Source organism: Alligator sinensis, unplaced genomic scaffold, assembly GCF_000455745.1.
Source record: "Alligator sinensis unplaced genomic scaffold, ASM45574v1 scaffold487_1, whole genome shotgun sequence".
Lineage (NCBI taxonomy): Eukaryota > Metazoa > Chordata > Crocodylia > Alligatoridae > Alligator > Alligator sinensis.
In genome coordinates this window covers 1,004,858-1,027,279 of record NW_005842301.1, presented here as the reverse complement: position 1 = coordinate 1,027,279, position 22,422 = coordinate 1,004,858, and the positions used below count along the sequence as shown (strand labels likewise).

Genomic DNA, 22,422 nt, shown 5'->3' with positions numbered 1-22,422 from the left:
CTGGAGCAGGTGCTTCCCAGCTGGGGCAAGGCATGGGACAGAGCTGCAAGTAGCTCATCCAGGGGACGGCTCTTGCCTCTGTGTACACCCCTGGGGGAGGCAAGCGGGGTGTTTCCAGATCTGTGCACAGGGCGCATGTGGGCTGCCACTGCGGGCTGGGGCCTGGGCTGAGCCACTCTTCCTGGCGGGGGGTTTAGGCTGGGGCTGCGCTCGGGTTGGGTGGTGGCAGCGCTGGGAGTGGGGACTATGGGGGGGACCTATGACAAATTCTAGGGTGGCTGTAACCCACCCTGTAACCCCCCACCCAGTGCTGCTGCCGTGCACAGCCCGGCCCCAGGCCCCCCTGCCAGGAAGAGGGTGGTGCTGGTCCCAGCCCACAGCAACAGCCCGTCTTTGCCCTGTGCACAAATCCCGGGGGCACAACCCCCCATGCTTCTCCCAGGGGTGTGCGCAGCAGTGGGAGTGGCCCCCCAGATGAGCCGCTCATGGCTCTGTCCCATGCCCTGCCCCTACTAGGAAGCATCTGTCCCAGCCCACTCCCTCCCTCACTACGGGGGCCTCGATCTGCCCCCCACCCCAGGCTCCTTCCCTCTCCTCTGTCCCTTTCCCCCTGCCAACAGACTTACCAGCTGGACACTGCCCTCCAAGCTGCCAGGCTGGCTGCGTGCATGCTGTGGCTGGGCACAAGCACGTGGCATTTATCACAGACATAATTGGCCACATCAGCCAAAAAATGCCGATTTCCGATGATGTCAATTTTCCTTTTATTGATGCCAATACTATGTGGATTAATGTAACGGTGCACCTCTACACTTTTTCTGTTTTTGTATTTAAGATGTTAATACCAAAATCCTCAAAAATGAAATATGACTTTGGAGAGCAAACCATCAATGTTTTATTGTCAAGTTAATAGGGGGAAAAAAATGAAAAACAATGTTCAAAAATACATCCTTGTGAAAAATGTAGTTTTGAAAAAAGGAACTTTAAAATGAAAAATACTCTTACTTCAGAATTGTTGATTTATCACTAGATTATGCTGAAATTCATCAGAGTTATTCACACAGAGAACGATAGCCCTACAGCGACCTCCACCAGACACGCATGCTAACTGTTATGGTGTCAAGAGCTGTTTTCATTCTGCATTAGATAGTTGTCGTATGTTGACTCGCTGCAAAATGGGCCCCATTGAAAGTAGTACTGCGCCGTACTGTTTTCACTTGGGCTTATTTTGCAATAAGGGTGCAGTGGTAATTTCTAGTGGTAATCATTTAAGTCTTAATAGTTCTTCACTGTCTTCCAGCCATTCCTCTTCATGCCTAGGACAGACAAGTTCTTCTACAGTCTGTTGAGAAGAAATCCCAGAGTGGATCAGCTTGTTCTGCACAAAAAATCTTAGAATATGCTCCCAGAAGTCCTAGCTACATGCATGTATGCATGGACACACAAGAGTACCATGCAAATGAGAACCTAGTAACTGGTGTATTTCTTTTCAGTATGATTGCTTCTACCTCATGAAGCTAACCGTGGTTCTAAGACTTGGCTATCATTTATGTGGGCTGCTGTAGCATGAAGAGATTTGAGGCACCTAAATTTCCATATAGAAGAGTGAGGGGGATGCTGAAAAGTAGAATAATAGATCTTAAAAGCTTAAGAGTAATAAAAATTAGGCAAGTTTGGCTGAGTGACCTGTTTCTAAAGCATCTCTTGTTAAATCATTTTACCCTTGAGTGTATGCTGTTTGCTGCTCCATGCATAGCTTGAACAGTCAGTAGCTCTGGAATGTTTCCATGGCTTCCTACCGTCAGACGTAATAGCTACTATGCTCCACATACTGATGAGTTTGATTTGACATTGGAAAAAAATGTGTAAAGAAACACACTTTTCAGTGTGAATGCCAAACATGGCCCAGGCCTGCCTTGCCCTATAATGATAATGGGCTTTTTTTTTCAGTTAAATGTGAACATAATTTCTGATCATTTCTTGATATACATTTATATTTTTATCAGATTTGCATGTCAATTATATGCAAGCTTTAGGCTTCTAGTGACATGCCTGTCTGGTGTTTAGGGTCAGAAGGCGTGGGCTGCCCCAGTGCATGGAGTCGCAAAAGGAAGCAGCAGCTTGTGTTATACTGTTACCAGGACACAGTATGAAGGTGTGGCTGATGGTCTTAATTTGCCTTCAGTGCCTTGCTGTTCTGTCTCCTGTCCCTCCAGGGTGAGCTGGATTACTTCCAAACAGTGTAGAAGCAGTGTGATATGCTCACAAACTCCGGTTTTGTGAATGTTACATGAAAGCAGCTCCTTGGAGTCATTTCATCACGAAGATTATATCCAGAGAATGAAAGATTCATGGCTGAAGGCTCAAGTTACCTGTCAGGAGGACACAGTGACTCTACACACTCAGAAAGGCATCCATTTCAGGGAGCATGTATTATTGATCAAGAATCGCGTAGGTTTATGGTGTAGTTTGCCCCAACAAAAGCAAGTTCTGTTACCTCCCCAAAATAAGCAGGTGTGTGAGAAGATGGAGTGATTGTAGGGCAAATATTAGGTGCACAGGTTGGGAGCTTCTCAGCAACCAACTTCTATATTGGTACATGTGACTGGGATGCTTTGGTTACGTATTAGTAACTTTGTTATTCTTTCATTGGTGGGCTTTGTTTTGTTTTGTTTTTTTTGTATCCAGGATGTTAGGGGGCTGTGTTCCTGTTTGGTTGTTCATTTTTAGAGCCCCCAGACCTGTTTCCTTCAGTAGGAGGGTGTAGTGTGCAAGGGAGGTAATAGAATCATAGAAAACTAGGGTTGGAAGGGACCTCAGGAAGCCATCTAGTCCAACCCCCTTCTCAAAGCAGGACCATCCCCAACTAGATCATCCCAGCAAGGGCTTTGTTGAGCCAGGCCTTAAAAACCTCCAAGGATGGAGATTCCACCACCTCTCAGGTAACCCATTCCCATCCTTCACCACCCTCCTAGTGAGAGTTTTTCCTGATGTCCAACCTATACTTCCCTTGCTGCAACAGGAGACCATTTCTCTATGTTCTGTCATCTACCACCACTGAGAACTGTCTAGCTCAGGGGTTGTCAACTTGGGAAGCCCCTAGTGGAGAAGTGGGGAGTACTTCTGGATTTGCCAGCAGCGCTTCTGGTTTTGCCCCTCCCCTGACTCCTCGATCTGCTGCTGGGACACTGCCCAGCCCCCCGACCTCCCCTGCTCATCAACTGGCCGTGGGACTCCCTGCTTCTGCACTGGCCGCCAGGGGTACACCAACTAAAAAAGGTTGAAAACCCCTGGTCTAGCTCCATCCTCTTTGGAGCCACCCTTCAGGTAGATGAAAGCTGCTATCAAATTCCCCTTTAGTCTTGTGGTCGGCAGACTAAATAAGCCCAGTCCCCCCAGCCTCTCCTGATAAGACATGTGCCCCAGCCCCATAACCATTTTTGTTGCCCTCCACTGGTCTCTCTCCAACTTGTCCACAACCTTTCTGTAGTGGGGGCCCCAAAACTGAACACAGTACTATAGATATGGCCTTACCAGTGCAGAATAGAAGGGAATAATTATGTCCCTCAAAGCTGCTGGTAGTGCTCCTACTAATGTAGCCCAATATGTTGTTAACTTTCTTGGCAACAAGGACACCACTTTTGACTCGTATCCATCTTATTGTCCACTGTAACCCCCAGGTCCTTTTCTGCAGAGCTGCTACTTAGTCAGTTGGTCTCAGGCCTGTAGCGGTGCATGGGATTCTTTTGTCCTAAGTGCCAGACTTTGCACCTGTCCTTGTTGACCCTCATGACATTTCTTTTAGCCCAATCCTCCAATTTGTCTAGGTCACTCTGAATCCTAACCCTACACTCCAGTGTATCTACTACTCCCCCTAGCTTGGTGCCATACACGAACGTGCTGAGCATGAACTCCAACTCATCTTTAGATTATTGATAAAGATACTGGAAAAAAAACCCAACCCCTGGGGCACTCCACTTGATACTGACTGCCAACTAGATGTTGAGCCATTGATCACTACCTGCTGAGTCAGCAATCCAGCCAGCTTTCTATCCACCCCTTGCAGTCCATTCATCCAGTGCATACTTCCTTAGCTTGCTTGTAAGAATGCTGAGAGAGATGGTATCAAAAGCCTTGCTGAAGTCAAGGTATATCATATCCCCTGCTTTCCCCACATCCACAGAGCCAGTCGTCTCATTATAGAAGGCAATCAGGTTGGTCAGGCATGACTTGCCCTTGGTGAATCTATGCTGACTGTTCCTAATCACCTTCTTCTCCTCCAAGTACTTAGAAATGGATTCCTTGAGGACTTGCTCCATTATTTTTCTGGGGACTGAGATAAGGCTGACTGGTTTATAGTTCCGCAGATCCTCCTTCCCTTTCTAAAAAATGAGCACTATATTTGCCCTTTTCCAGTCATTTGGGACCTCCTCCAATCGCCATCAATTTTCAAAGATAATGGCCAGCGGCTCTGCAGTCACATCAGTCAACTCCCTCAATACCCTTGGATGCATTGCATCCAGCCCCATTGACTTGTGTATATGTCCAGCTTTTCTAAAGAGTCCCTAACCTGTTTTTTCATCACTGACAGCTGTTCACCTTCTCCTGCAGCTGTGCTGCCAGGTGCAGTAGTCTGGGAACTGATCTTGCCTGTGAAGACTGAAGTAAAAATGGCATTGAGTACCTCAACCTTTTCCTCCTCATCTGTCACTAGGTTGCCTCCCTCATTCAGTAATGGACCCACACTTTCCCTGTACGTTCTCTTGTTGCTAACATAGAAACCCTTCTAGTTATCCTTTACATCCCTTGTGAACTGCAACTCTAATTGCACTTCGACCTTCCTGATTTCATTCCTATATGCCCTAGCAATATTCTTATACTCCCCCACAGTCTTCTGTCTGAGCTTTAACTTCTTGTAAGCTTCCTTTTTGTGTTTAAATTTACTGAAGACTTCTCTGTTAAGACAGTCTGGTCACCTGCCATATTTGCTATTCTTTCTGCTTGTTGGGATGGCTTGTTCCTGTGCCCTCAGTAAGATTTCTTTAAAATACAGCCAGTTCTCCTAGACTCGTTTCCTGCTCAGACTGGCCTCCCAGGGGATCCTCCCCATCAGTTCCCTGGGTAGCCAAAGTCTGCTTTTCTGAAGTCCAGGGTCCATTGTCTGCTGCTCTCCTTTCTTTCTTTTGTCACGAACCTGAACTCAGTCATCTCACGGTCACTGCTGCTCATGTTGCCATCTACTTCTACATCCCCCACCAGTCTTTCTCTGTTTGTGAGCAGCCAGCTGAACTCAGTCATCTCACGGTCACTGCTGCTCATGTTGCCATCTACTTCTACATCCCCCACCAGTCTTTCTCTGTTTGTGACCAGCCAGTAAAGAAGAATATGGCCCCTAGTTGGATCGTCTTCATGTTGCCAGGCATTCAGCCAGGAATTTAGCTAATTTTTGCTACTACAGCTGCCATCAGCATTGTCTGTTTCACTGCATAATCCTCATCACTTCTATATTAGTTGCATTTACACTGGAAAACTGGTCTGTTGCCATGGAAATGACTCATAAGCACAAGATTATAACTTTAGTAGAGGATCAAGTAGACTGATGAAATGAAATGAAATGAAATGGGAGGGCCTCCTAGTGAGAGTTTTTCCTGATGTCCAACCTATACTTCCCTTGCTGCAACAGGAGACCATTTCTCTATGTTCTGTCATCTACCACCACTGAGAACTGTCTAGCTCAGGGGTTGTCAACTTGGGAAGCCCCTAGTGGAGAAGTGGGGAGTACTTCTGGATTTGCCAGCAGCGCTTCTGGTTTTGCCCCTCCCCTGACTCCTCGATCTGCTGCTGGGACACTGCCCAGCCCCCCGACCTCCCCTGCTCATCAACTGGCCGTGGGACTCCCTGCTTCTGCACTGGCCGCCAGGGGTACACCAACTAAAAAAGGTTGAAAACCCCTGGTCTAGCTCCATCCTCTTTGGAGCCACCCTTCAGGTAGATGAAAGCTGCTATCAAATTCCCCTTTAGTCTTCTTGTCTGCAGACTAAATAAGTCCAGTTCCCCCAGCCTCTCCTGATAAGACATGTGCCCCAGCCCCATAACCATTTTTGTTGCCCTCCACTGGTCTCTCTCCAACTTGTCCACAACCTTTCTGTAGTGGGGGCCCCAAAACTGAACACAGTACTATAGATATGGCCTTACCAGTGCAGAATAGAAGGGAATAATTATGTCCCTCAAAGCTGCTGGTAGTGCTCCTACTAATGTAGCCCAATATGTTGTTAACTTTCTTGGCAACAAGGACACCACTTTTGACTCGTATCCATCTTATTGTCCACTGTAACCCCCAGGTCCTTTTCTGCAGAGCTGCTACTTAGTCAGTTGGTCTCAGGCCTGTAGCGGTGCATGGGATTCTTTTGTCCTAAGTGCCAGACTTTGCACCTGTCCTTGTTGACCCTCATGACATTTCTTTTAGCCCAATCCTCCAATTTGTCTAGGTCACTCTGAATCCTAACCCTACACTCCAGTGTATCTACTACTCCCCCTAGCTTGGTGCCATACACGAACGTGCTGAGCATGAACTCCAACTCATCTTTAGATTATTGATAAAGATACTGGAAAAAAAACCCAACCCCTGGGGCACTCCACTTGATACTGACTGCCAACTAGATGTTGAGCCATTGATCACTACCTGCTGAGTCAGCAATCCAGCCAGCTTTCTATCCACCCCTTGCAGTCCATTCATCCAGTGCATACTTCCTTAGCTTGCTTGTAAGAATGCTGAGAGAGATGGTATCAAAAGCCTTGCTGAAGTCAAGGTATATCATATCCCCTGCTTTCCCCACATCCACAGAGCCAGTCGTCTCATTATAGAAGGCAATCAGGTTGGTCAGGCATGACTTGCCCTTGGTGAATCTATGCTGACTGTTCCTAATCACCTTCTTCTCCTCCAAGTACTTAGAAATGGATTCCTTGAGGACTTGCTCCATTATTTTTCTGGGGACTGAGATAAGGCTGACTGGTTTATAGTTCCGCAGATCCTCCTTCCCTTTCTAAAAAATGAGCACTATATTTGCCCTTTTCCAGTCATTTGGGACCTCCTCCAATCGCCATCAATTTTCAAAGATAATGGCCAGCGGCTCTGCAGTCACATCAGTCAACTCCCTCAATACCCTTGGATGCATTGCATCCAGCCCCATTGACTTGTGTATATGTCCAGCTTTTCTAAAGAGTCCCTAACCTGTTTTTTCATCACTGACAGCTGTTCACCTTCTCCTGCAGCTGTGCTGCCAGGTGCAGTAGTCTGGGAACTGATCTTGCCTGTGAAGACTGAAGTAAAAATGGCATTGAGTACCTCAACCTTTTCCTCCTCATCTGTCACTAGGTTGCCTCCCTCATTCAGTAATGGACCCACACTTTCCCTGTACGTTCTCTTGTTGCTAACATAGAAACCCTTCTAGTTATCCTTTACATCCCTTGTGAACTGCAACTCTAATTGCACTTCGACCTTCCTGATTTCATTCCTATATGCCCTAGCAATATTCTTATACTCCCCCACAGTCTTCTGTCTGAGCTTTAACTTCTTGTAAGCTTCCTTTTTGTGTTTAAATTTACTGAAGACTTCTCTGTTAAGACAGTCTGGTCACCTGCCATATTTGCTATTCTTTCTGCTTGTTGGGATGGCTTGTTCCTGTGCCCTCAGTAAGATTTCTTTAAAATACAGCCAGTTCTCCTAGACTCGTTTCCTGCTCAGACTGGCCTCCCAGGGGATCCTCCCCATCAGTTCCCTGGGTAGCCAAAGTCTGCTTTTCTGAAGTCCAGGGTCCATTGTCTGCTGCTCTCCTTTCTTTCTTTTGTCACGAACCTGAACTCAGTCATCTCACGGTCACTGCTGCTCATGTTGCCATCTACTTCTACATCCCCCACCAGTCTTTCTCTGTTTGTGAGCAGCCAGTAAAGAAGAATATGGCCCCTAGTTGGATCGTCTTCATGTTGCCAGGCATTCAGCCAGGAATTTAGCTAATTTTTGCTACTACAGCTGCCATCAGCATTGTCTGTTTCACTGCATAATCCTCATCACTTCTATATTAGTTGCATTTACACTGGAAAACTGGTCTGTTGCCATGGAAATGACTCATAAGCACAAGATTATAACTTTAGTAGAGGATCAAGTAGACTGATGAAATGAAATGAAATGAAATGGGAGGGGGGAAAGACTTTCCAAGCACAGCTGTCTAATGCAGGGGTTCTCAACCTTTTCCTTCTCGAGGTCCCTCCAGCATGCTTTGAAAACTCCACAGCCCACCTGTGCCACAAGAGCTGCCTGGCGCTCCAGCTCTGCTTTCATGACCCTGCCTGAGCAGCGTGGAGCCTCACCTGCCCGCCCACAGTGCTGCCTGCAAGATGGAAGCTGTGGGGCTGGGTGGGGTGAGCAGACTTGCCTCAGCCCCAGGGGTCCAAGATGGCTCCTTCCTGCACTGGGCTAGGTGGACTTTCTGTAACTTGCTTGCAGACCCCCAGAAGGCTGCAGACCCCTGATTGAGAACCACTGATCTAATGGACAGTATAATAGGCACCTAAGTGGATGGAGGAAAGAACTTGGTAGCCTATATAAAAGGAAACCATTCTTTGAAAAGGTTGATGTAGTATTGTTACGTGGTAAATATGTATGGTATTTTTGCAAAAGGATTCCATAATGAAGATACCAGTTTCCCAGCAATGAGCTGTTAACTGCTGTATTAACTCAAATTTAAGATGACCCCCCCCAATGATTAGAATCTATTTAAGGACAATTTATAATTCTGTTATAATTTTTTAGGTATTAGGGGTGCACCAATAAACATTTTGTTGGCCAATACCAATAACTGATGATTAACCAACAATATTGGCCGATGCCAATCTGGTAGCTGATATTTAGTAATAGTGCAAGGCATTTTAAACTACTGCCATAAACCTTTTTTTGTTTGTTTGTTTTGCATTTATTGCATGCACACACCCACCCCTCCTGTGCTGCTGGAGGGGCAGACCCTTGCATGGACAGTAACGCTGGGTCTGTTTGGAGCCCCAGAGTATGCCACTTGACTCAGCACCAGCAGGCCCTGTAGAGCCAAGCTCCCGTGGCTGCCAGGGAGAAGCCGCATTTGCAAAGACACCTGGTCCCCAGTGGAGAAGAATGCCCCTCGTGTGGTCCCTTATCCTGCCTACATGCAGCCCAAGGTTTCTGTGGCAGCCCTGTGCTCAGTCCCCTGCTTTACGCACAGGGTTGCCATGGCAGCAGCAGCAGCAGCAACAGGAACAGTAACTGTCCCTTCGCTGCTGAGTGCAGCACCCTGTGACTACTCCCAGTGCACCCTCCCTGGTGCACTGCTTCCTGTGACCCGTAATCTGCCATGGGCTCAGGCTGGTGGCAGGGCATGGGAACTCGACTGTGCTCACCTGGGTGTTCTGGGCATGTGGCAGTAATTATCAGCTCTACCACCATAAACAGTTGATAGTCGACAATGTAATTTCTCCTCTTGTTGGTGCCAGTCCGATAGCAAACAGATATATTGGTGCACCTCTACTAGGTATAGAATTTAATTATTGAAAGGTTGTCTTAAATTTGTCCCCCATCACTGCCACAGCAGGGAAAGCAGTGGCTGGGGGGGGGGGAAGCCCCCTTACCCTCTGCCTCCCTCTCACTTCTTCCCTTGCAGCCTTTCTGCCCCCCCAGCGCTCAGCTCCCCACAGTCTCTTGCCCCTTCCTCCCTCTCCACTTCCACCCTTACCCTCAGATGCTGCTCAGGGTCTGTTCTTTTGTGGAAGTGCAGCTCCTGTAGGGCCATGCAGCATTTTTGGCACTGCTGACTGGCTGGGCAGTGGACTGAGTTTCCCTCTGTTCTCTGTCCAGGGGGAATCCAGTCCACGCTGGAGCTGTACTGCGCCTGACAGTAAGGGGGGGAAGTAGAAGAGGGTGGGGCAGAAGTTTCAGAGGGCAAGTGCTTGTGTGGCTGGACCAGTGGAGGGCCCTATGTTTGATGTCACTTAACAATATACAGCAGTGATGTAGCCACTCAGATGCATAGCAGACTTTAACTGAGGAGATGCCTATGACTCCAGATCCTGATTTCCACTTGAAACTGAATTTGTTGATTACCTGTTATGGTGTCCAGTGACAAACAATGGTCACTTTTTCTGCACAAAGCTCATTCAGAACCTTTGGTGAATGTCATCCCTACTTTGAATTTTATAGCAGGCTTACAGGTGTTTCCACAAATGTCTTGGGGCATGAGATGAGGGATACAGCTTTTACTGTTTGACCAAATATTTTGCACAACCTATTAGCATTAAAACAACTTGATAAGCACAGTGAAATAGTCTCTCTCAGGTGCTCTTAGCTCATATTGTAAATCCTCTTGACTAACCCAGCCTTCTTCTTACTTAGCATTAGTTGTTATTTGAGTTACCTGAAAAGTGACAAGGTGAGAGGTTTTTTTTTTTTTCCCCAAAACCATTCAAGTGATTAAGGAGTGGAAATTTCAATGACTCACATTGCATTTTCTCATCCAAAGTCATAGCTTTTTTGGCAAATAGTACAATATGGCCATGCTTACAGGGCACAAAGTAGTGTTATATGGGCTATGGATTCAAGTGGTCTCTCTGAATGAGCTTCTCAGCAAGGTAAACTGTCCAGGTATGGCGCCATACAAAACACTTGTACTTGAGCTAGCTAAAACATTCCTATGTTGCTGTGCACCACTATACAGTGTTAATGTAAGTGACTCTTCTGAGCCAGTGGCACCTAATCTTTTCATCTCCTGAGCTAGATAGGTGGTGCCAGGTCCACTTGTGGGCTGGATCTGGCAAGTGGACTTGATCCAATCCACAGAGTCAGCACAGCCTGACTCCTCTCTGGCCAATCAAGAGGACAGAAAGTGGCTTGGTCCTGATCTGGACATGGGGGAGGGGAGGGCAGGGAGGAGGGAAGGGAGAACTGTGGTGGTGCAGCTGTGATCCAGGCACAGGGAATGAGTGGGAAGCAGCCTGGCCCTGATCCTGATGCAGGGAGGGAGGGGGTCAGGGTGCAGCAGGCCTAATCCAGAAGCAGGGGAGGTGAAGGCAGGGAGCAGCCTGGTCCTGAATATATGTGAGAAGGGGTGGGGAGCTGCCTGGCCCCAAAGTGGATGTGGAGTGGGAGTGAGGGCAGGGACAAGACTGGCCTCCTAGCTTGCCTAAAATATCTGTTGTGGGGACCCCATACTCCCAGTCATACCAGGTATATTGTTGTCTCTCTCATTCTAGTTCAGGGGCAGTCAATTATTTCGGCTGGAGGGCCACTTACCAAGCTTGTGCAAGCTGTTGAGGGGTGCAAGGGTAGCCCCGCCCCTGGACAGGTGCCCTGTCCCCGGTCACTATCTTGGAACCAGAAGGCCTGCACCCTAACCCCTGACCTTTGCCACCAGAAGTCCCTCCCTTGACCCCCCAGAAGTACTCTTTTTAGCAAGGGGGTTTGCCATCTTGGAACCAGAAAAATATCAAATTCTATTCTAAAAATCAAACATCTACTATAACATTAATTAATTTGATTTTAAAAAATATGTCCTTTTTTACATGTGTTTGTGTAGTGTACATAGAGTTGATTGTATAATAGCTTAAAATGAAGTCTTACTCTTGTATATTATATGGGGGTATAGGTGGGTTGGTATAGGTTTGTGGGGAGCTGTGGATGTATGCGTGGGGTTTGTTGGGGTGGATAGGTGTGGGGGGTATCGGTGGGTATGGAGTTGTGGGATGTGGATATGTGGGGTGTGGGTGAGTATGGATTTTGTGGGGGGGCTAAGAGTGTGTGGTGGGGAGGGCGGCTTGGGAAGGTGGTGGCATATGTGGAAGGGGAGCATTTGCCCACAGGCCCCCCCACCCCCATAGCAGGCAGAGCCCCTGCCAGCACTCCTCTAAGCCTGTGCTCCTATGGCTTCTGCCCCGGGGAACTGGTGCGGGCCCCGTGCTCCCTCTTGCCACCACTTCCCCCTCCCATCTGCCACTGCTGCCACTTCTGTGTCTGTTCCCCCTCTTGGCTGCCACTGTGACACCACATGCTAGCTGCATAGCTAAGACCTCAGGACACAGCAGGAGCCATATCGGCTTGGCTGGCACTGCACGGAGCCAGCTGAGAATCATGGGGGCCAAGCCAGCTCCTGCTGAGTCCTGTGGTTCCAATGATGCAGCCAGGAACCATGTGGTGCTGGAGTGGCAGCAGGCAGGCAGAAAAGCGAGGAAATGGGAGTGGAAGGCAGGGGGGCTAGTGGCAACACATGTGAGCGCAACGACAGCTGGGTGGAAGCCCGGGTCCCATTCTGGTGTCCTAGGGATAAGGCCAGCAAGGCGACAGGAATGCGGGGTGAGAACTCCCGCTTGCTGCCACTCACCCCCCCCCCACACACACACACACACACCTGTGGCTGCTATTTCCCTGCTTTCCTGCTCGCCGCCCCCACCCACCCATCAGCTGCTTCAGCACCACATGGTTCCTGGATGCATCATCGGACCACAGGACTCAGCAGGAGCTGGCCTGGCCTGGCCTGGCTCTGAGGACTGGAGTGATCGCTTGCAGTCCTCCCCTGCCTCTTCCCCAGCCCCACCCCCCTTTCTTACCTGAGTTTTCCTCTCTGATGGAGGGAGGTGGAGAACAGCCCCAGGATCCCAGGCCAGAAGTTTCTGCTAGACAGAGGCTTCTGGCTGGGCATGGGGTGGGGTTGGATGGTCCTTGCTGCTGCAGTTGCTGGGTCCTGCCGCTTGCTCCCCCTGGGTCCTACTGCACCTAGTGCCTTGTCATCTTTGACAGGCAGCCAGGGGCAGATAAAATATTAAATTTCTAAATTCTTTTAGGGGCCCTGCAGGCCATATATCCATCACACCAGGCCATTCTCCAGCCTGTGGGCCATATTTTGTCTGCCCCTATTCTAATTGTATCCTAATTATGGGGGGTCTTCCCTATCATGTCACTTATCGCAAAACATAGTCAACTAACGTGTAATCAATCTTTAACCTAATAAAATAGAGTTACTCCAATGGGATTGATAATCATGACTGTTGGCTACTGTTTGTCAGGATTTTGCTATTCTCAGCTATTCGTAATGTGCATATTGCACATCTATAACAGGTTGCAGGCCTGTAGTCTGGATCAGTTAGCTGGCATCAAGCCACCTGTCTAAAGGGCCTCAGCTGGCAGGCAATCTGCAATAATGGGGGGAAGTTGACTGGCTGACAGAAATAAAAGGACAGGAAGTGTAAGTGAGAGAAGGAGGACCTGGAGAGGGGATGATCATGTGGAGAACGAGGACTCCTCCAAGGAAGAAGAAAGATTACAAAGGTGAGAACTAACTCATGCCTGTGGATATTCATTCTGGATTGTTTTGTGTGTTCTTCTGAGCCCCGTGGTGCAGATTAACCCAGGGCTTTGAAGTTTGGGTTGCTGGGCCCAGAGAGAGAGTGTGTTGTTGGGACTAGGTTAAAGGTGTGTTTTGTTTTGGACTACTTAGGTTTTTGACTGAGCCCTGTGGAGCTGAAGAACCCCGGGCATTAGAGCCTGTGCTGCTAAGCCCAGACGGTCACTATGTGGCTAGGACCAGGTTAAAGAAGTGGGTTGAAGGACTGATTTGTCTGGCAGAGCTAGGCTGACCCAGACCTGGCTACAACACCATGTTGAGACAGAGTAAAGAAAGACTTTTGATACTTAAAACACAGAAAAAAAAATGTATTGCGAAATTTCTGTGTGCGAGTCTTGCTAAGTATATGAAAGCTATATTACTGTACAGATAAAAAAAAATGTAGTATCTTTCTACAGAAATTCCAAATGGTCATTATAAGAATAATAGATAATTCTGCAAAAATAATTACATGGATAAATAGTTCTATAAATGGAGCGGTTGTTTTCCTGCCTTGTTGAGTCAAGAAACAATGAAGTGTATCACTTGACTTGAGGTGATATGGAGGGCTTAAGCCAGGACTTTTATTTATTGGAGCAGATAATGCTGTGGTGTCGTGAGGGGCTCACATGGAGGGTGGGGTGCGTGCGCGTGTGGTCAGGGGCGCACATGGAGGGCGGGGTGCGTGTGTACACGAGGTGAGGGAAGCACATGGATGGGTGGGGGCATGTGCGTATGGTGAGGGAAGCACACAGAGGGTGGGGGTGTGTGCGTACACACACATGTGGTGAGGGAAGCACATGGGCTGTGTATGTGTGTGGTGAGGGAAGCACACAGAGGGGGGATACACATGGTGAGGTGAGCACACGGGGGTTTGTGTGTGTGTGTGTGGTGAGGGGAGCACATGGTGTGTGTGTGTGGTGAGGGGAGCACACGGGGGTGGATGGGTGTGTTGTGAGGGGAGCACACGGGATGGGGGGTGTAGTGAGGGGAGCACAGGCTGGGGGGGTGTAGTGAGGGGAGCACAGGCTGGGGGGGTGTAGTGAGGGGAGCACAGGCTGGGGGGGTGTAGTGAGGGGAGCACAGGCTGGGGGGGTGTAGTGAGGGGAGCACAGGCTGGGGGGGTGTAGTGAGGGGAGCACAGGCTGGGGGGGTGTAGTGAGGGGAGCACAGGCTGGGGGGGTGTAGTGAGGGGAGCACAGGCTGGGGGGGTGTAGTGAGGGGAGCACAGGCTGGGGGGGTGTAGTGAGGGGAGCACAGGCTGGGGGGGTGTAGTGAGGGGAGCACAGGCTGGGGGGGTGTAGTGAGGGGAGCACAGGCTGGGGGGGTGTAGTGAGGGGAGCACACGGGTGTGGGTGTGTAGTGAGGGGAGCACACGGGTTGGGGGTGTGGGTGTGTAGTGAGGGGAGCACAGGGCAGGTGTATGTAGTGAGGGGAGAACACAGGATGGGGTGTAGTGAGGGGAGTACACGGGGGGTGTTCGTAGTGGGGAGTACACGGGGTGTGTGTGTTCATAGTGGGGAGTCTCAGAAGCACCCCCCACCATAGAGATGCACCCACACCTTGCCTTGCACTGCCATACATGCAGATGTTCACAGCCCCTCCCGCATCCACACCCCAGCCACCCTCCCCCATGCACCCCATACCCACTCTTACCCCACCTATCAACCCCCACATTAAACCTCCCCACATGCCCCTGCCCCACAGTTTACAAGAGTAAGACTTCATTTTAAGCTATTGTGCAGCCATCTCTGTGTACACTACACAAATGCATATAATCGGCACATAAGTACTTTTTGGAATCAAATTAATGTTGTACATGTTCGATTTTTAGAATATAATTTGTTAGTTTTGTGGTTCTGAAATTGCAAAACCCCTTGTTGAAAGGAGTATTTCTGGGGGCAAAGGGAGGGGCTTCTGGTGACAAAGGTTAGGGGTTAGGGTGCCGGACTTCCGGTCCCAAGATGGTGCCTAGTGGGTGGGGCTCCTGTCAAGGTGCAGGGCTACCCATGCGGCCCTCGGTAGTTTGCCAAAACTGGGTAAGTGGCCCTCCTCCCGAAATAATTGCCCGCCCCATGGTATTGTATTTTCTCAATAAACTAGCCTGGGACAAGTAAACTAGAATGTTCTTCCCGTTATTATAGGAAATATGTTGGACGCTTGGCTGAAAGCTGGCCTCCAAAATCTTTGCATGACCCTGACAATAGAAGAAAGTCTATCCAGCCAGAACCATCCTTACTGACTCCAGGCAATTTAAGGGATTTATTCAAGGGTTGTTCTTGCTTCTAAAATCCTGAAGGGAAACTGCATCATAATCAGCCATTTTATCAGCCATAAAATACAGAGGATATCGAGTTTGTCACCTGCTTGTCTGGCCACTTTGATGAAAGACTAGGACACAGGAAACCAAATGCTTTGAAAAAAGTGCAACTTTCCCATACCTTTCCAAAATATTCTCCTTTTCCATCTAGTTGTATCTTTGAGATGCTGTGCTAACAAAGAAATCTGGAAACGTATGAGCTATTGAATTAGCTTTTAACTGGAGTTTTTTAGTTTTATGTGGATCCAGTTTAAGAAGTGCTTCTGAAGGTGTGGACAGAAGTAGCCATTAAAATGTTTCAAACAGCCAGCTGTACAAACATACAGGCTCTTCAAAACATTCCTAAAAGCGATGAAGCACTCCAAAATAGTTCCCCTTTAAATAAGGTATTATTTTGAAGCATTCCAGTTCTTATTCGATGTAAAAGTTCTGACTACTAACAATTACTATCTCAGCTCACTTTCTAGTAAAACCAGGGTCATTAATCTCAACCTTCACCTCCTTGCATGCATCTCAAGTAGGTTAAATTAACCTGTTCTGAGCTCCATGATGCTGTAGCTAGAAGCTGTTGCTACCTACCTAGTTCATGTAAAGGTAGTGTGGCTATTTCACCCTATGCTGCAGTCATGGGACTGGACTGGACTGGAGTGATTGCTGTTTGCACATGTTAGAGACAGAAAATATAAACGATTCCTATAAAGAGCCATAGGCTCCTCTGAGTGACAGATGCTACATAAACATAAGCTGCCATTTCACATTGTTCAAAAGACTGAGATATGATGTTATGGTCCTGCTGGGAGGCTGGGGAAACATCTTGGGAACTGCATCCTAAACTGGCTAGTGTCATTTACTTGTAACCAAAGTGGTTCAAGTTTTGGCAAAAAGTCTAGAAATGAGTACAGTACTACAGTTGGTGCTCCCACAAACAAATGAATCCAAGCCCTTTATGAGGCTGAACACAATTGTCCCTTCCCAGGGTTCACTGTAGATCATTCTTGAAGGTCACAGTGAGACAAGGTGGGGGGGGGGTATAGATTCAAAGCAGCTCTAATTTTAATTCCTGTAGGATTCTGGCTACTCTTGTAGCCAGTCTGCTGCTGGAGGTCATCTGCCTCTGTACAGCATTCAATATCCTAAGCAAACTGTAGCCTTGGCAAGTGTTTGAAAATACAAAGTTGTCTCTACCTATCGTTACTTCTTCCAGCCACTCTCCTCCTTTGCCTTACACACAAACCAGGATACTCTGTAAAGTCAATAAACTGTCACTTGAGCCTTCCCTCCCCACACCAGCTAAACTATCATCTAAAATTGGGTGATTATGTTCACCACAAGTATCAAGTTCTCTAGATCACATGTACTCCCAGCTGGTATTTAACTCTGTAACCTCTGGGAGATTCAGGACTTTTGCATAGATTGAGGAGCTAATGAAATCTGTTGTTTGCAACTTAAAAAAACATTTTTATCTTTCCTTTTTTGTTTTTGTTCAGAAAAGCAAAATAACACTTTGTTTATTAAGTCTGATCACAATGTTTCTGGTTCTTTTAGCTACCCCAGAGTTAAAGGATTTTTTTGCCAAAGCCCGGAATGGCTCCGTCCGTCTGATCAAAATTGTCATTGAAGATGGTAAGTTCTGTTTGATTATTGTTCTTGGGCTTGTTTCTCTTCCTTGTCACCTTCTGTCCCCTTCATGGTTGGGGCTACATGTACCATAACTGATGAGGGCTTCTTTAGAGCCACCAGTAGAGGCTTGATAGGGGCTACTGGAATACAGCTACACAGAATGTGCTACCAGGTATGGAGCATGAAATGAATCCAGTTACAATGTTAAAGAAGCAGAATTCTTCCTTGTTTTTAGCAGTGAAACCTCTATGAGATACAATCTTGAACTTCTTGCTTCTGTTGGTGAGCAGTTATTAGCATGAGTGGTTCTGTCAACTTCAGCAAGACTACTTATGCAAGTAATGGCTTGCCAGTGGGAATAAGTTTCACAACTAATTTATCCTGATGGGGTGATTGCTTCTGCTTTGCTGTTGCTGTTTGCTAGTCTTGTTGCATGTTGTATTGGTGCCATTTTTTGATCAAATGACTTTGTTGGTGAAGACTGTTTTCACCCATGGCAGTTAGTTAACTGCTTTAAACAAATATGGTAATGATTCCCTTGCTTGACCACCATAGTGATGGGCTCTACAGAAACATTAAAGAGATGGGTAATAGCCTCCAGAGCTGCAAAAGCATTTTTCAGCGATGGTGCATGGACAATTTAACATTGCCTTTTTAATAAAAGAGGATGAAAAGTGTATGTGTTCCTCATCCATGAGCGTAGTCCCCAAACTGGTGCTTGGCTATTTAATGGATGTTCTATTTTTTAAAACCTTGGAAGAGGAACACCTGAAGTGTCAACCAAAGTAATGCCCATTCTTTTTCTTACCTAAAAGCAGAGTAGGGTAATATGAAAAACTCCATCAGTCAGAAGCTCAGCAGCCTGAAGTAGACTGCTAGAATTCCACTGACGTCAGCAAAGCCCTGCAGATTTACACAAATTAAATATTTGGTCTAAGATTTTTAAGTGTGCATGTGGTGTTATTAAGCACAGGTATTGATTTGGACCAAATCACAGACTACAGCTCTTCTTGTCACAATTTTATATATGGCTGCCATATGCTTCTTCTTGTGCATTAGGACACTTTTCAGTACCTACTCCCTCCATTTTGAGTTTAAAGTGAGATAAGCAAGTGTAGTTTGTAGTCTGTTTTGGCCTTTTGAAAATGATGGATTAAGCATTGGTTTGCCATTTAATTTGCTATAAAACCATCTCAGTAAGTTTTTTTTTTTTGCCGTGTGTGTGCCTGGCACATAGGTATCACTTTTTCTTGAAGCTACAGTAATATAACCTATTAAAAAAATCTGCGTTTCATCATTCAATGAATTTCCATTGGTCAGTGTTGGAGATTATGGGATGGAATCTATCCCAGCTTCAGCCCTGATCTACTAGTTTGGTGGCATACTGGTGAGGAAGCCCTTCATCTGGCCATGATTTTGGATCCTTTGCTGAGGATGCTGCATACAGCTACCATAAACAGTTGTAGTGCTACTCATACTGGTGCCACCAAGCCTGTGACTATGTTGGGGATTGTTCATCCCTAGCTGGAGCGCTTGACACTTCTCAGTGCTGAACTTCATCTGGTTCCAATCTGCCCAATTTACCAGCCTGTCTAGGTCTACCTGTATCTACAGCCTATCTTCACGTGTGATCACGCTCCCCCACTTTTACTGGTGGACTGGGCTTGGGATGATAGAGGAGGTTTGGAGGTCCCAGTAGTGCCAGAGTAGGCATGTGAGGCTTGAGCCTGCCAGGGACAGGGTGCAAGGCACTGTAGCCTGAAAAAGGCAAGAATGAGAGCCTGAAGCCCAGAGGGGCAGCATTCAGAGCCCAAGAAGAATGAGATCAGGGCTGGAACCCAGAAGTCAGGACAGGCGCAGTGGGCCCAGGGTGAGGGAACCAACAAAAAGGAAGGGATGGAGACCGAGAAGGCTCATACCCCTGGATTGGGGGTCAAGTGCCTACTAAAATCATTTAATTAGTAACATCTGTGAGGCATAGGCATAGCTGTGAGGTCGAAGGCCATGAATAGCCCTTAAGGCAGTGGTCTCTAACTTTTTTATGGTGACGATCACTTTTTGGCACCCCAGGATCTACTGTCCCACCCCCCACCTCCCAGGCAAGCTGCCCGAGCTCTGACCCCACTCACCCAGCCCAACTCAGGCGGCAGGGGCTTGGCTCAGCCCAGCCTCATGAGTCCTGCCGCTCCCGATCATGGAGCTTCTGACAGACTGCCAGAGGCTCTACAATCGACCAGTTGATTGAGATCGACTGGTTGGTGACCTCTGCCTTAAGGCTACAAGTACTTTGAGGGGCATGGGCTGGCAGAGAGGGCTCACCGAGTGCAAATTAGGACTGAGACTACTGGGGTTCAGATGGGGCCTGCTGGATGTCAGGAGAACTAAGGGCTCACTCTAGGACCCTTAGGCAGCCTCCCTTCCTAGCATTCAGCAGTTACATCAAGGCATGGCAGGTATAAAGAATGGGAAAGTACTTTAGAGCCAGAGCAGGGCAAGGCTTGTATGGCTACCAGGAGGCATCACGGCCACTCCTGGAGCATGACTTGCTACGCCATGCTTCGATGTTATGCTTTCTAGGCAATGTCCCTTGGAACGGCAGCACAGAAATGGACTCAGAGTACATAATGAAAGACTGACTGCTGCTGCCTAGGGCAAGAAGTGCAATTAACCATCATCATATTATACCAAGATACTCTTCTTATTTTCTATTTTAATGGAACACTCTCTTATAATTGCATCCTTTCCATCCTGAATAAAGGGATTAGTCCAGTGGTTCTCAACCTTTTTAGACTCAAGGCATCCCTCCGAAACCTTTCAGAATTCAATGGCATCTTCTTTAAAAAAAAATATTGTGTGGATGTGCATGTAGGTGTGTGTGCGTGTGTAGAGGTGCGCATGCCTATACACGTGTGTCTGCGTACCTGTATATGTGTGTGTGTGTGTAAAGTGTGTAGAAGTGTGCATATGTAGAGGTATGTTTGCATACGTGTGTGTCTGTGTAGGTGTGTGCGTGCGCATAGAAATGCGTGCGCGTGTGTGTGTGTGTGTGTGTGTGTGTTAGTTGATTACATAATTATAATTATATTCTTCCCTTTAGGCCACTGGCAGGGAGTGCTTCCCTAGCTCTGTCTGGCCTGGCCCAGCCGAGTGTGTTTGCTTCCAATGCAGCATTAGACTTCCCCCTCACCCCACTGCCCCTCCACCCCCCCCCCCCCAACAGCTCCAGGTCACTGGTGGAGAATTGGAACTACAGGGGCACTGTCTTCTTTTAGTTCCCCAGAGTGATTCTCCCCTGAGCTCCAGGCCTGGGGACCTATAGGACAGAATCCGGGGGTGTCCAGCCAGCAGGGATGAGGTACTGGGCTACACATGAAGCATGTGGGGAATGTTGAAGGGTCAGGAGGGAACCGGGGTGTACAACAGGACACATGAGGCCTGGGAATGGGAGGACAATGGGGGTACTACTGCACCATTCAGTACTGCTGCCATAGTGTGAAACTGCTCTGCGTGCCTTCATTTTTCAGGCGGCACATTGGAGCCAATCTAAGTGTCTGCAGTAGAAAGGTCTGCTTGCCTGCATTACATGATTCAAGCCACACATTGCTGCTCCTACAGGTTTTCCAGGTTTGGCTGTAACAAACCTCCTGAAAACTGAACAGCATGACACAGTTGTACCTGGTAGCAGTGGCATCTGTTTCCAGGCTGCTGCCACGGTGCCTTGCATGCTTCAGTTTTCAGGATGCATGTCAGAGCTGTGCTGGGAAGAGCTGCTGCAGAAAGGCACAGCGGCCTGCATAATATAATGACCCCAGTTTCAGAAAGTGTGACCAAACACTTTTTTCCAAGAGATTGGTGGAAGCTGTGGGCACCCAACACTTGTGAAAGCAAGGCCTTAAATTTTTATCATGGCTTCGCAATTTGTAAAATAGAGAAATTTGCCAACCTTGTAGCCAGGTAAGAATAATTCATTAAGTTGGAGCACATAATCAATTGCAAAGTATCCTGATTTGGTCATGGCTTATTTGCAGCTGGCACTCTTCATGAGGTATATTAGCCACCATTCATGGAAACATCACAGCACAGGCTGATTAGGATATAATCCTCTACATGATATGCTGCTGTAGAATTTGAGGATGCCATGCCAAACTGGGTGGGAGGAATTTGATTATGAGCTCCTTTTATCTGAAAGTAAAGCCTTCTCTTTCTTTTCCTAAACTGTCTGGAGGAATCTTGCTCTGCTGCTTTTGAGATAGGTGTTGTATATAGCATGAGTTCCCTATATTGGCATAGGTGGTGGAAGGCCAGGGCTAACAGGGCTTAGCCTCCACAAATGCATGGTAGCAGTGGCAACACAGGGCTGCAGGGCAGCCTGGGCACAGGCTCCGGGTGGCTGCAGCAGGGGATGTGCGCAGACACGGAGCACAGCCCATCACAGCAGGCAAGTTTGTTAAGGGGAAGGGAGGGTGCAGATTGAGGCCCCCACAGTGAGGGAGGGAGTGGGCAGGGGCAGGGGTAAATGGGGCCTGGGGCGGGTCATGGGACAGTCAGAGCCTGGGCTGCTCATCCAGGGGCGTGGGGGGGCTTCTCCCGCTGCGTGCATCCTGGGAGAGTCATGGGAGGTATGTGCCCCCCAGATTTGTGCGTGGGCTGGAGGTGGGCTGCCGCTGAAGGCTAGGGCTCTGTAGCCTGCTGCCATGGGAGTCGCGTGTGATGCGATGTGCCTGCCACCACCAGGCTGCGCTGCATCCCCTACCCACCTGGCAACTGCAAGCACATAACGTCTCACAGTTCCTGAGGCAGAGGCAGTGGGGCTCGGAGCTCCAGCCCACAGCAGCAGCTCTCTGCTGTCCTGCACAAATCCAGGAGGCAAATGCTTTCCATGCCTCCCCCAGGATGTGCACAGTGGCGGGAGCCCCCCTGTGCCCCTGGATGGAGCTGCCTGCGCTCCAACCGTCCCATGACCCACCCCAGGGACCCATTCACCCCAGCTGCTGTCCCTGCCTCTGCCCCAGTCTCTCCCTCACTGTGGGGGCCTCTATCTGGCCCCCACCCCACACCCCTTCCCCTTCACAGATTTACTTGCTGGTC

The 22,422-nt window shown here is 48.2% G+C and overlaps 1 protein-coding gene across 2 annotated transcripts in view; it reads left to right on the top strand.

The window, feature by feature from the left end:
- The window catches only part of TWF2 (twinfilin actin binding protein 2), a 106,763-nt gene that overhangs the window by 23,617 nt on the left and 60,724 nt on the right, over nucleotides 1-22,422 (top strand). The window contains exon 2 of one of the 2 annotated variants that reach the window (XM_006028267.3): nucleotides 17,260-17,337. In XM_006028267.3, coding sequence (XP_006028329.1) covers nucleotides 17,260-17,337 — 78 coding nt within the window. Of the gene's footprint in view, nucleotides 1-17,099; nucleotides 17,338-22,422 lie in introns of those variants that run through there. The other variant, XM_025209662.1, reaches the window with a different exon arrangement.